This window comes from Diachasma alloeum, unplaced genomic scaffold, assembly GCF_001412515.2.
Source record: "Diachasma alloeum isolate Michigan unplaced genomic scaffold, Dall2.0 Dall_scaffold_00288, whole genome shotgun sequence".
Lineage (NCBI taxonomy): Eukaryota > Metazoa > Arthropoda > Insecta > Hymenoptera > Braconidae > Diachasma > Diachasma alloeum.
The window spans coordinates 256,021-270,178 of NW_021680427.1; the positions used below are offsets into that span (position 1 = coordinate 256,021).

General features: G+C 41.0%; 1 protein-coding gene across 1 annotated transcript in view; it reads left to right on the forward strand.

Moving 5' to 3' along the window:
- Positions 1-2,981, forward strand: part of LOC107038785 (protein BCL9 homolog) — a 38,737-nt gene extending 35,756 nt beyond the window's left edge. The window contains exons 6-7 of the mRNA XM_015258050.2: positions 1,307-1,472; positions 2,604-2,981. Coding sequence (XP_015113536.1) covers positions 1,307-1,472; positions 2,604-2,834 — 397 coding nt within the window. The 3' untranslated portion in view covers positions 2,835-2,981. The remainder of the gene's footprint in view (positions 1-1,306; positions 1,473-2,603) is intronic.
- The last annotated feature ends 11,177 nt before the right edge of the window (positions 2,982-14,158 follow it).

Sequence of the window (14,158 nt, forward strand, 5' to 3'; positions counted from 1 at the left end):
CTACAGTTTCCTCGATATTTTCAAACAAATTTATTGCTCAAACTTCTTAATATTTTTTGAACCCAAAGCACATTGATCTCCAATATCGCTTCCTGGAGATTAATGTGCGTGGATTTGTAAAAATATCGGTAACTTTCAGCAGGAAATTGGTTCAAAAAAATTGGAAAATTAACGACATTCTGTTACCCCTTAATCTATACAAGTCGGAAAAATCCTTTTAATATTGATGGCTATCCCTGGATACTAGATTCATTTTGGAGAAGATCTTTATATTGCTTGAGATTAACAATTGAATTAAATCATTTAATTAAATTGCTCTGGAACTAGTCGGTTTATAGGAAGATGTCAAGACATTTTGATACTTCAAACTGCTCTTACTATAATAGTTGCAATATAATCTTCAAATTCATGTGAGAATTCCATTGTTCTATCAATTTATAACTGTCCTAAGTACTACACTGGGAGAAAAACGACAAAGTTCTCAAACAAGTCTTACTTATGCCAAGAAAATAGTTTTTTGAAAATGATCAAGAAAGGATTTTTTTGTGCTAAACATGCAGAGAGTGTGCCGGAATGAAAAATTTTTGTCGTAAAAATAGATTTAGTAGCTGAAAAAAATTGCATTTTTTGTACACGCAAGAAATGTCATCTCTAGCACAACTTCGTTATTCGATACTTCGATACGTATTTTGCTCCCGAAAAATCTGCGTTTTATGCGAAACAAGGGATAGCAGTTTTTCGTTTCAGCTGTCTGATAATCACAGACAAGAAATGAATCCTTAGATGAAACAATAATAATGACATGATTGCAATCTTGTAACTTAGGGATAAAATATTTGTTCATAAATTTTCCTATAGATGAGATATTTTCATCCTGAAAAGACACCGTCTGGTGTGAATTATCCGCCTCTTGAGCCAAATATTCCGTTGCTGTCGAAAGCAGAAAAATTATTCATGTTCGAGTGCAAAAGAATTTATTTGCACAAAAAAGAATTTGTTTATAACAAATTCTTTTTTGTGCAATTTTCGACTAGCGATTTTGTTGGCCCAAACAAGACTTGTTTGACAACGTGTTTGTTTTTCTCTCAGTGTAGGAACTTCATCTACAGATGAATGAGTTAAAACATGTTTTTCTGCTTTAAATGTCTCTGTTATTTCAATATTTGCGAAATAATCTCCAAATCAATTTGAAAACCACGTCCTTCAATTGTTTTATCGTTGACATAACACCTGGATTCATTTGGGAGACAATTGTTTCATTTCGTACAATTATCAATGGATTCTAATTATGGGGCTGGAATTTCAGCATGGAAGAATTCCCTGAGGCTGTCCCAGCAATCGACTGGGCGTATTACAAGAAGAATATCGCTGGTTCGATGGTGGATAACTTCCAGAAGGAATATGACAACCTAAAGGTGCCATACCCAGTTGACAACTACACCCCAATAATCGAACAGCGGGCAGAAGCAGCTGTATGTATCGTAGGATAAGTCCAACATGTCCTTTGGTATTTCGTTAGGAATATCTTTGAAGTGAAGAGGTTCGAGCGGCTTCTCCGCTCTAGGAATCCTTCCGAAACAATTACAATTGTTTCCGGATCAATTCGTCTCCTTTTTCTATAATTTGTTTTTGGATCTGGGAGACCCGGGTTCGATTCCCGGCTGGGTGAAGCGGAAATTTTTTCTCTCTAAATTCTAATTCTCTTAGAATTTTTTTTTGTTCATTATTTCATCGATATTAGTTTAACAGCTGTAATTTTTAGAAAAAAACAAGCAGAGAAACGAGCCTATCCGAGATAAAGCGTGTTACTTTTTGCGTTATTAGTCTTTCTTGCTTTTATTTCTACCAATTTCATTGGTAGGAATTTTGTCACTTTTGTTTCAATCCAAATTCATAATTTTCGGGGATCTCTCAGTGACGGGCCATCGAGTTGAAATTTCGAGATCAAAATCGAACAAAAACAGCAATCTAGATAACGTTCGGTAGATAATGGAGCTGGGCATTAATCTGGATAAAGACCATTGAGTGAAATATTGAAAAAAAAATTGGAATCGGTGCAGTAGTTTTTGAGATATTTAGGGAAAACGAAATTTAAACAAGATATATCTCAGGTACTACTGGAACGATCAGGCTGGGACAGCGCGCCAAAGTTGAGCTCAATAATAGCTACAATGAGCCAAAATTTCAGATTTTTATCTACACATTTCACCGTATTTATGTAGAATTTTCTCAAAATTAATCACCAAACACCCAAGTTGTCACATACATACAGACATGACTCTAGAAACATCATATCTTCGCATTTCATAACATCTTAATTTGCAATCAAAATTAGAAAATCGAAAAATCGGTCAAAATCGAATGGATATGAAAATAATTAGAATCTTCTTTCATCAAGTAATTTTTATTGTAAATGTCGAGAACTGCACTATTTATTTCTTGATAAAAAACATCTTCACTTGCGAGAAATTTGCAACACAATCTGCCCGACAATTTTTCCCATTCCCCTTTACCATTTTACCAGAAAAATTACCATTAGAATTCCACAATTCTGAAATAACTAATCGATTGATTAAAAGGGTTAATTAATTGTATTTTCCCAGGCTCAAAACGTGAAGAACTTCATCGAGGAAGCTGACAAGCGAATCAGCCAAAGCCAGGCTGAGATTACTCGAATCCAGGGACTTCTTCCATTCGAAAAAATGACGATGGAAGATTACGTCGAGACTTACCCAGATATTGCCTGGAGCCCAGAGAAGCCAACAATCTGGCCACACGACCCAGAGTACCAGCCCGGTGATGAGCCAGAGAAAATGCCTGCGCCAGAGCATTAAATTATCATTGTACGTTGTAGTAAATCTGATTCCTACGAATAATTCTGTATAAAAGTGTGTCATTCACAACAATGTATAATTCAGGCCGGTTTCAAACTGGTGATATTCAGAATTCAAATTGGAGAATAAAGGAAAATTAATCTAATAGCAATTGGTTTCATTGGATCGATAATTCAGTAGCAAAGTGGTAAAAGGATATAAGTCAATTTTGACTATTGACCAGTTTTCAATCAATATCTCGGAATCTAAGGAAGATAGCAAAATTTCTGTTCTAACCTTTTGTGGAGCCGATTGAGTGCTGCGACAAATGTAATTACGAAAATTTCGATATCTCCCTTAGATTCGAAAATATTCCTCAAAAACTCAACTGGGAGATAAGTCGACTTATCCCCGTTTACCACTTCACTACTGAATTATCTTTTGTGGTGATCAACATATATTTAATAGTGAAGTAGTGAAATTGAATTCTGGTATTGAATAAGACGAAATTTTTATTTCGGCAAACATTGAGAAATGAAAAATTGAATGAATGCCACAATTCATTCGGGAGACATTTATCAATTTTCTCTTATTTATGAGAAGAAAATAAATGCTTTTAGATAAAATCAGTGAAGCATACAAATTTTTGCATATTTTTTAATGAATTCTTTCCGAAGTTATACTAAAAAATAGAATTTCACCGACGAGGTGCCGTGGACGCGGGTAACAAAGGGTCTTCCCTTAAAGAAAAAAATTGCTGTCTCTCTTAGATTCCAAAACACTTCCCAAAACATCATTTTCTACTAAAAAATCTCTTCACATTACATAATTGTTCATTAGCAAGATAATTTGATGACAAATAGGGAGGGATAATAGAGTTATAAATTTCACAACTTCAATACAGAATTGTACTGTCTGTTATGTTTATTCAGGTAAATCGTGTTTGCTGACACTACCTTTATTATATTCAGTCAATGAAGAAAAAATAGTGTTTCAACAGACAACATTTAATAGACATATGAGATAAATTTTGACATTTTGATTCAACAGATGTACTAGATTATATAAAATTCACACTTACATATTATTCTCAAAACGGGTGAATTCTGGTAGACCATCTTTGTATTTTATGGGTAATGTCGTATAACAATGTTTAATTCTTGACAGCACATCTTAAGGGAATATGTAAATCGAGTCTCAGTTTGCATTCGTCGGTAATAACACAAGATCAAGATGAAGAGAATGGAATCGTTGACTTGAGACAGATAAAAAATTAAATAGAAAAACCTAGTTTTCTTTAAGAAATTCTCTTGAAGTTCTGTTCGAATTCTATTGAAAAATACTATTTGTTTTTCATAGATACGTCTATGGTTTCAATATGGGGGGTCATTTTGGGACACGGTCCTTATGTGCAGCGCCATCTACGGGAATTCTAGAAAATTCTAGACATTTCGAAGTAATTCGAGAAGTTTCTTGAAATTTCGAAAAACTTCAAGGAGTTTCTAGGAAATTCGAAAAAGAAGGAAAGACCATGGACGTATCGACGTACAATTACAGCTGCATCGAAGATACAGCCGCCTGCAATTTTTTAGAACATTATGCAAGTTTACTGCGTCATTTTGTTAAGAGACAGTTGATAGAAAAAAAGTCAATAAATTTTTATTTTTCTATATGACTTGTTGGACGTAAATTTTCTAAGTTTTTTCCGCTGTATTTTTATTTGTCTCATAAAATTCAAGAAAAAAAATGGAAAACTCATGCCCAAGAATTCTTACAGAAAAAATCCCAACAGACTAAGTTATGTAGAAAAATCAATATCTATGGTTATTTTTCTATAAACAAATATCTGATTAAAAACGCGGGGGAACGATGCAAAATTTTTTAGTAGATTTGGGGCAAAAAAAACAATATAAATTCTCAGAGAAAGCGCTAGGTTTTTCTATTCAATTTTTTTATACGTGGTAATGTGCAAACTGTAGCAATGGAGCGAGAGTCTTGTTTGTTCTAATGGTTTCGATCAGATCTACAGAGTAAACTCCTCACAGGCCTCATCTTTGATGAATTGAGGAGTGACGTCTTGAGAAGACACTAATTGCAAAACTTTAAACAAATCATTGTAGATATGTAGATCACTAGTAAACGCATAGAAAATGGCTCCTTAAATTTCAAGTAATAAGTCTTGAAATTCTCATTTTGGAAAATCCAACAAAATTGTCATTTTCAGGTCCACATGCCAATGAAAATGATAGCAAGTTGCCGAAATTCAAGCAACTATTATTCTGTTTTTTTATTCAATCTTCTAGAAATCCAACGGGATTAAACATTAGAATGTTTAATTCTCGCAATGAGTTTGATAATTCGAGATGTTTTCCAAATAAATGAGGAATTGAATCGAATTTCACAAATTCCTAACAGCGTAACAAATAAATTAACATGAGTCTTTTAACCCATTAGCTCCAGGAAGATTTGAAAAATATTTTAATTTTTTGGATTCAACTTCCCTCCTCAATTTGCTACAGTATTGTTTCCAATATTCCTGTTGACAGTTCGCCATCCATTGTGGCTGATTCAGATGAACAACATTCTATCAAATTAATTGAGCAAAAAAATTATGATCCAAACAGTTATTACACCAGATAAATAATCCTTATAAATTCGTAATCATGTTTAACAGTGAAATATTCTTTAAATCTTTCTTAAACAAGTAATCAACTTAAGGGGTTTGTCATTACAATGATAATTTAGGTCAATTAACCCACTGAGGAACAGCCCTCAAATTCACATGAATTAAATAATTTACAAGCACCACAAATTGACGGAAAAAATGGATATCAAATTATGTCAGTAGAGAAGTAGTATTTTATGTCTAAATAACTTATCTTGTTAATTGGCAATTTCGGGAGAAATTACTGAAGGATTTTAGAGACACGTTTCTCACAAAGGAATCCACCTGATGACTGCAATATTCAAGAAGTGTTACCTAGTACCTACTAAAGTAACGAGACATGAGATGTTAATTTTTTTATTTTATGTCTGTGCCTTCGGCTTGACCCTTCGGAGATTACCTTGCGTGATCCTTTGCATGTGTGTGCCCAACATACCAGAAATATGGCGGCTCAGCCCTCAGCAGTTCCCGAGGTTACCGGCCGAGCCTGCCACCAACGCCAACGACGAAAGCAATTACTAGTTCCTAGGGAGAACTAGGAAAGCCCGCCATTCCGCCATTAGGATACTTACCTCTCCCGCGTTGACCCACCACAGCTGTGGCGTTATATATTTTGTATCGTTTAAAGTATTCCAAAGTATTCCAATAAATAATAATTATAAGTGTTTATCATAAATAGAACTCTACTTTCTTTATGTGAGATTCCCCACCATCTCCATAGAAAACCTACCTTGAGAGTCATCTATGAGGGGAAAAGGGTACCTTGATCCGAGTTTCAAGTGCGGCTAGTGCGGACGACGCGAAACTTCCTCAGTACGCTTTCGTTTTGACAGTGATGCCCGGGACTTGGCCTCATGTCACCATAGTGAACACGTAGTGCGCGTTTTCTGCCCCGTTTTCTTCTGAATTTTTTTAGTTCTTAGCATGCAAAAGTAGTCACTTTCACAAAACTTAGCTTCTATTAGCTCTGCGTGTCGAGCCACGTGCCGGCCTGCACATATTTCCACGCTCTCACATCATCATCAAGATGAATAACGACGATCAAAATCTTCTAAAGAACTCGCCCAATGGGCAAAATTTACTCCAACCAGTAGATATCAACCACAATCACAGCAATAATGAAAATGAAAATGAAGTAACAAGAAAAACAATCTCTCCACCTCTCATATCCTACAACAATCCCTACCTACCCCAATNCCCACAACAATCCCTACCTACCCCAAGGCCCCCCATCCCCTTTTTTATCATCCCTGGAGTTCAATTCAAATCTCTTACCGAGCCAAGACGAGACCAGTACCCTTCTGTATGCTGCCAGACGTTCAGAGTACCTAGAGCATAACCTCTCCAACCAAATACCATACTCCCATCTAACCAACCCTTCTTTCAACACTCTAAAAAACTTCGATAACCCATCTCCAGTTAGTTCAATTACCTCCCCTCTAACTAACCTTGTTGAGGAGTACCTCATGTCAATTGACCCACAAACCCAAAATAAAAACGTTTTTGGCAAAAGAGCTCTTCGAAACGTCGAAGATGATACCGACCCAGATGNGAACTCTTCGAGACGCCGAAGATGATACTGACCCAGATCTCTCAACCACTAAGCCCAAAAAAGTCCAGCATAAATCCCCCCCAGCTCCCCCAATTCAGAATCATGATCCTCATCCCTCTCACACCGCATCAGCAAACTCCACCCCTCTAGACTCCCAAACACACAACACAACCAAAAACAACTCCGAGCCAACCCCTCGTCCTCGACCTGCCATCCCTGATAATCTTCGAGCCAATCGATTCCCTTACCATTCCAACAACAGAACATATGAAGTTCTCTTTCAGTCTGACTACTTATTACCTGATGCCAAACACCTCCATGGCATCCACCTAGCTAAAACAATCTATAAAATCTTGAAACAGGGCAACCTCGGTGATACCTTCGGAGAAACCAGGAAAATTGGTCACTCAATTTTAGTCCCCTTCCATACAGCAGGGCAAGTCAACGCCGTCATGGACCACGCATTCCTTAAAACTCAAAACATCATTGCTTACATTCCCGAATTCAACCTCTCCCGACAAGGCCTGATCAAAGGGGTTCCCCTTAATGTCTCTATCGAGGACCTCAAGACTGACCTCCTCAGCTCTGTCCCCATTATTGATATTTCCCGCTGCAATCGATTTACCAAAACCTCAGATGACGACAGAAGAATGACCCAATCTACCACGATTTTAATTAAATTTGAAGGCCAGATTCTCCCCCCCAAAGTCTCTCTATACAATGTCAGGTTCGACGTCCTTCCCTTCGTATCGCAAGTCAAGAGATGCTCCAACTGTCTTCGTTTTGGACACTCAAAGAAACACTGCCGAAGTCCCAAAACTTGCAACCACTGCTCCATGACTGATCACCCCAACTCTGACTGCCCAAAAGCATCAGAAATCCCCAAGTGCATCAACTGTAAAGGCCAACACCGTTCCAACAGCAACGACTGCCCCACACTTCAATTCCAACGCCAAACCCACCAATTCGCTGCTTCAAATGGCATCTCCTACGGAAAGGCACGCCAAATCCTCACATCTAAACGCATCAACAACAACTCCACCACTCTTCTCCACCACCAGCATCCCACCCCTTCACACCCCTCTCCCCACTTCAACCTCACAAACTCATCATTTCCCCCAATCCAAGGCAAAACAGGATCGTCTCACACCCAAAATCGGCTCGCTCAAGTACGAGCTTCAACCAGCTCCCAACCAACTCTCCCCAGGGTCCCTTCCCCACACAATTCACCTCTCCCCCTACCCTCTACCCCCCCTAACATTCCCACATCCCACCCCATTCACACCCCTTTTCACACCCACACGACCCACAAACCCCTCAATAAAACACATCCTCTTCAACATCGGTCCCCACCGGACCACAGACACCTATTAATCTCACCCAACGGCGCAAACTACACCAACTTGACCCCCCCCCACAAGACATCGGAAAACCACCCTTTATTCAATATCTCACACCCCTACCCCAACACCGTCCCATCATACCTCCCCCAAAACATTCTCCCTATAATGAGTCAGATTAAGATGTTCCTAGACATCTTTCTATCAAAACTTAGCTTGTTAGTAGAGTGTTTTGGACTTTCTGATCACCTAAACCAAATCTCCAACTCCTGTAACTCGATTCAACAGTCTCTCCTCACCCACCCAAGCATCACATCACCTATGTTTAACCCCCAGCATCTCAACTAAATCCTCACTCTCCTATCTTAGCCAATACCCCAATTCCCTCACCAACCTCCCAAAATGGATAACTCAAACAATCCACACCCCGACACCTCACCACTTCGCCTGCTCCAATGGAACTGTCGCAGCCTTAGACCCAAAATAGGAGAGCTCCGAAACATTTCACGCAAATACGACCTTATCCTTCTATCCGAAACCTGGCTCAAGCCAGAAAACCAACCAATCTCCCTTCCGGGCTTCAACCTAATCAGAAAGGACTCTACAGACCAGCAGGGTCTGGGAATTGCACTAACCATCAGGAACACAATCAACTACGCGCGTATCAAAAATCTTGAACAAATCTCTCCCAATCTCTATCTAATAGGTGCCAACATTCCAACCACCCATGGCGACTTGGCTGTCATCTCGCTCTACAAAAAACCGCAGACTCGTGTTACAACTATGGAATGGTCTGAGCTTCTCAGCTATTGCGCCAACTCCTACGCCACAATCATCGGGGGTGATTTTAACTGTCACTCAGAACTCTGGGGCAGCGTCGCCTCCTGTGATTCTGGCTCGAGCTTGATCGACGCCCTTACACACTCTACCCTACTTCCCCTAAATGACGGTACCCCAACAAGAATCTCCCCCCCACAAGCTCCCCCATCCTGTGTTGACCTCACACTAGTTTCCTCCAACATTGCCCTCCAATCATCCTGGAAGGTCCTCACTGACCATATAGGTAGTGATCACTACCCAATAGAAACATGTATCAATAGCCCTCCCAACCNGACTTTCTGATCACCTAAACCAAATCTCCAACTCCTGTAACTCGATTCAACAGTCTCTCCTCACCCACCCAAGCATCACATCACCTATGTTTAACCCCCAGCATCTCAACTAAATCCTCACTCTCCTATCTTAGCCAATACCCCAATTCCCTCACCAACCTCCCAAAATGGATAACTCAAAAAATCCACACCCCGACACCTCACCACTTCGCCTGCTCCAATGGAACTGTCGCAGCCTTAGACCCAAAATAGGAGAGCTCCGAAACATTTCACGCAAATACGACCTTATCCTTCTATCCGAAACCTGGCTCAAGCCAGAAAACCAACCAATCTCCCTTCCGGGCTTCAACCTAATCAGAAAGGACTCTACAGACCAGCAGGGTCTGGGAATTGCACTAACCATCAGGAACACAATCAACTACGCGCGTATCAAAAATCTTGAACAAATCTCTCCCAATCTCTATCTAATAGGTGCCAACATTCCAACCACCCATGGCGACTTGGCTGTCATCTCGCTCTACAAAAAACCGCAGACTCGTGTTACAACTACGGAATGGTCTGAGCTTCTCAGGTATTGCGCTAACTCCTACGCCACAATCATCGGGGGTGATTTTAACTGTCATTCAAAACGCTGGGGCAGCGTCGCCTCCTGTGATTCTGGCTCGAACTTAATCGACGCCCTCGCACACTCTACCCTACTTCCCCTAAATGACGGTACCCCAACAAGAATCTCCCCCCCACAAGCTCCCCCATCCTGTGTTGACCTCACACTAGTTTCCTCCAACATTGCCCTCCAATCATCCTGGAAGGTCCTCACTGACCATATAGGTAGTGATCACTACCCAATAGAAACATGTATCAATAGCCCTCCCAACCACTCGAAACCATTCTCCCATAAAATTAACAAATCCAAAATAGACTGGGAGCTGTTCACAGAATGTCTCACAGATAATTTTAAAACTTTGGAAGACATTTCTCGTGATGACCTTCCTCAAACTAAATACGAAGCTTTTATCACTAAAATTATGGAAGCAGTCTCTTTTGCATCAGAAAATAAAAACAAATCTAGAAATGACACAAACTCCCCAAACCCTCCACAAACCAAAACCCTTAAAAAACCAAGAAAAGCTTATCCACCAGCTCCATGGTGGAACGAGACCTGCTCGCAAGCAGTAGCCCTCAGAAGGAAAGCCACCACCACATTTAGAAAATTCGTCACAGAAGAAAACTACATCTCCATGAAAAAACAATCNCCCCACAAACCAAAACCCTTAAAAAGTCAAGAAAAGTTTATCCACCAGCTCCATGGTGGAACGAGACCTGCTCGAAAGCAGTGGCCCTCAGAAGGAAAGCCACCACCACATTTAGAAAATTCGTCACAGAAGAAAACTACATCTCCATGAAAAAACAATCAGCTCTTACTAAGCTCACAATCAGAACAGAAAAAATAAAGGGATGGGCTAACTATTGTTCCTCGCTAGATAGAAACACCCCTATTAACATAGTTTGGAACAAAATCAAATGGTTTAAAAATCGACACAACCATAGCCCCAACCAACTACCCAAACAAGATAACGAGTCTGCGGCGAAAATGAGAGAGTTCATAGCCGATTTCTGCCCCGATCTCGCCTCAGACTACAACCCCCCCCCCTACCCCCGTCTTACCCTTTGAATCCAACCCATTTCTTGAAAAAGAATTCTCCTCCCATGAATTTGACAAGGCCCTCGGATCTATGAAGAAACCCTCCTCCCCCGGACTTGATAAAATCGATTACACAATAATTAACAAACTACCCCCAGAATATAAATCCCTCCTCCTCGACATCTTTAACGAACTGCTCAGCAGTGGCCAATTTCCAGACTCCTGGGGACAATTTCTGATCTATCTCCTCCCAAAACCATCCAGCAACAAATTCCGCCCTATTGCCCTCGCCTCCTGCTTCCTCAAGCTATGTGAGAAAATTGTATCCAACAGATTCACATGGTGGCTCGAGACCCAAAGTATCTTCCCCAACACTCAATTTGGTTTCAGAAAAATGCGCTCCTGCGCGGATAACTTATCGATCCTCACCACGGAGATTCTCACAGGCTTTGCCTCGAACCAGTTCACCCCTTGCGTCTTCGTAGACATTAAAGGGGCTTTCGATAATGTAGATCCCTGCACACTATATGAAGATCTAGCCCGCATAGGCATCCCTCTCAAAATTGCCAACTTCATCCACTTTCTCTTAACATACCGCCAATTATACTTCGTAATTCAGGGCAACCTCGAAGGTCCCTTTCCAACAAATACAGGTACAGGTCAAGGGTCTGTCCTTAGCCCCATCCTCTTTAACATTTACCTCGCCAACATCCCGTCACTCCATGATCTCGGCGCCGATTCCATATCATTCGCTGATGATCTAGCCATCTACTCCCGCAACCGCAACCTCGAACTCTCCTTATTCTCGGTAGAGAAGGCAGTCAATAGAATCTCGGAATTTCTAAATGGAAAACGCCTTGAAATCTCCCCTGAAAAATCCCACCTCATAATCTTCTCCAAAAAACACTTTAACCCCCCTGAACACTCCATAAACATCAACAACTCCCCAGTCGTTGCTGAGGAATCCACCAAATTTCTTGGAATCACCCTCGATTATAGGCTAACCTTCTCCAACCATATTAAGTCTGTGACCCAGAAGGGAGCCAAAATTATTTCTCTGATGAAATCCCTAAGAAACGCTCACTACGGTGCTGACCCTCGAATTCTCCTCATCTTTTACCGTGGACTCCTCCGCAGCTGCATTGAATACGGAAGCCACATCTTACGTTACTCCAACTGCAGCGAGTTTGAAAAACTGAATAAACTTCAATACTCTGCAATAAGGCTCGCAATCGGCTACCGCAACTCCACCCCCACAAATGTCATGCTGGCAGAGGCATCAGAGCCCCCTCTTTCACACAGAATCTCTCAATTATCTGACCGCTATATAATGCGCACGTTCTCCATCTCTCAACACCCTCTCCTTGAAAAACTCTCGACCCTCCAGAACATCTTAGAGAAAAATAACACAAATGTCCACAATATTCGAACCAGTTTCCCTGTATACCAATCATATAAAAGACTCCTTAAACACCGACCCAAAATTCACTCTCACACTCATCCAGTCCCATACCAATTTCCCTTCAGCCTCATCAACGCCACATTTCCAATCAACACCTCCCTAGGGAAAAAAATCAAGCAGAATAACAATGCCGACACCACGCTACTAGACGAACTCCGCACCGAAAATCTCGACCTCCACACTCAAATCTTCACAGATGGATCCAAAACCCATGACGGCTTATTCGTTGGTTTCGCAGTATACATCCCAACGCTGAACGTCGAAATAAAGCGACAAATCTCATCATACGCCTCAATTTTCACCGCCGAAGCCCTCGCAATTCTCACTGCCCTAGAAGAAGTCCGCCAGCGCAACTTACAGAAAACCCTAATATTAACAGACTCCCTAAGCGTCCTCGCAGCACTCACCAACTTCTCTCTCAAATCCACCTCCCATATCATCTATCAGATCCTCGAACTCTGGTCGCTCCTATCCCTCAGTGATATAGAAGTCTCATTTGTATGGATCCCCTCCCACATAGGCATCTCTGGAAACGAGTCAGTTGACTCGCTCGCCAAGGACGCAATAAAGAATGGTGAAAACAACAACACCCCCATTCCTCACTCTGACTTTAAAGCATCTATCACGAGCCGAATGAAAACCCGAGCCTCCAATCTCCTTCGATTACAAGCCTCTAACTTAAATAAAGGAAAAGAATATTTCCAAAAATACTACACCGGTTGGCACCCACCCTGGTTTCAAAATCTTGACATTGAAAGACCCCAAATATCTACCATCTCCAGACTAAGATCGAATCACTACAACTTAAACCAAAGTCTACATAGAAAAAATATTGTCAACTCGCCCCTCTGCTCATGTAATCAAATCAAATCCCTCGCTCACGTGCTCTGGTACTGTCCCTAGTATGTAGGGGAACGCACAGTACTCGTCAAAGCTCTGAAAAAACTCCACATAAATACCTTCAATCATGTAAAACTAGTATCCGCTCCCACCTCCAAAGAATCCTACCTTATAACCAACTACCTTAAATCCATCAATAAACTAGTTTAAAACCCCTGCACTCCCCATAATTCAAATCCCTCACACCAAACCTCGTTACCGACTCCAAAGTTCCTGAAATGCCCAATAGAGGGATAACGGCCGCAAGACAACTTAGTCAGTGCCACAAAAATCATATCATCATCATCATCGCTTTCGTTTTTCCCGAAGCGTGTTTGTGTGTCTAACGTTGTTGTAACGTTCGTTATAATTTAACGCACTAGAAGTGCGTTAATTACCGTGGAGAGTCAAAGGTTCAAAGGTAAGTATTCTCTTTGGCCTTCCTGTGTTTATCTTACAGGGTTTAGGGTACTAAGCAGCAGAAAATCGCCAACTCCTGTCAGCGGGATTGCCAGTCGCCATATTCCGCAGCCATTTTGGGTAAACAGGGCAGGAGGAATAGCAACTGGGGACTCGCAGGTTCCGCCTCGATTTTTACCCTTTTGCAGCTCGCGCACATCCGCTCGAGTAAGCCGTGATGTTTAGCAGCTGGGGTGTCGCAGGTTTCACCTCGACTTTTACCCACTTACAGCC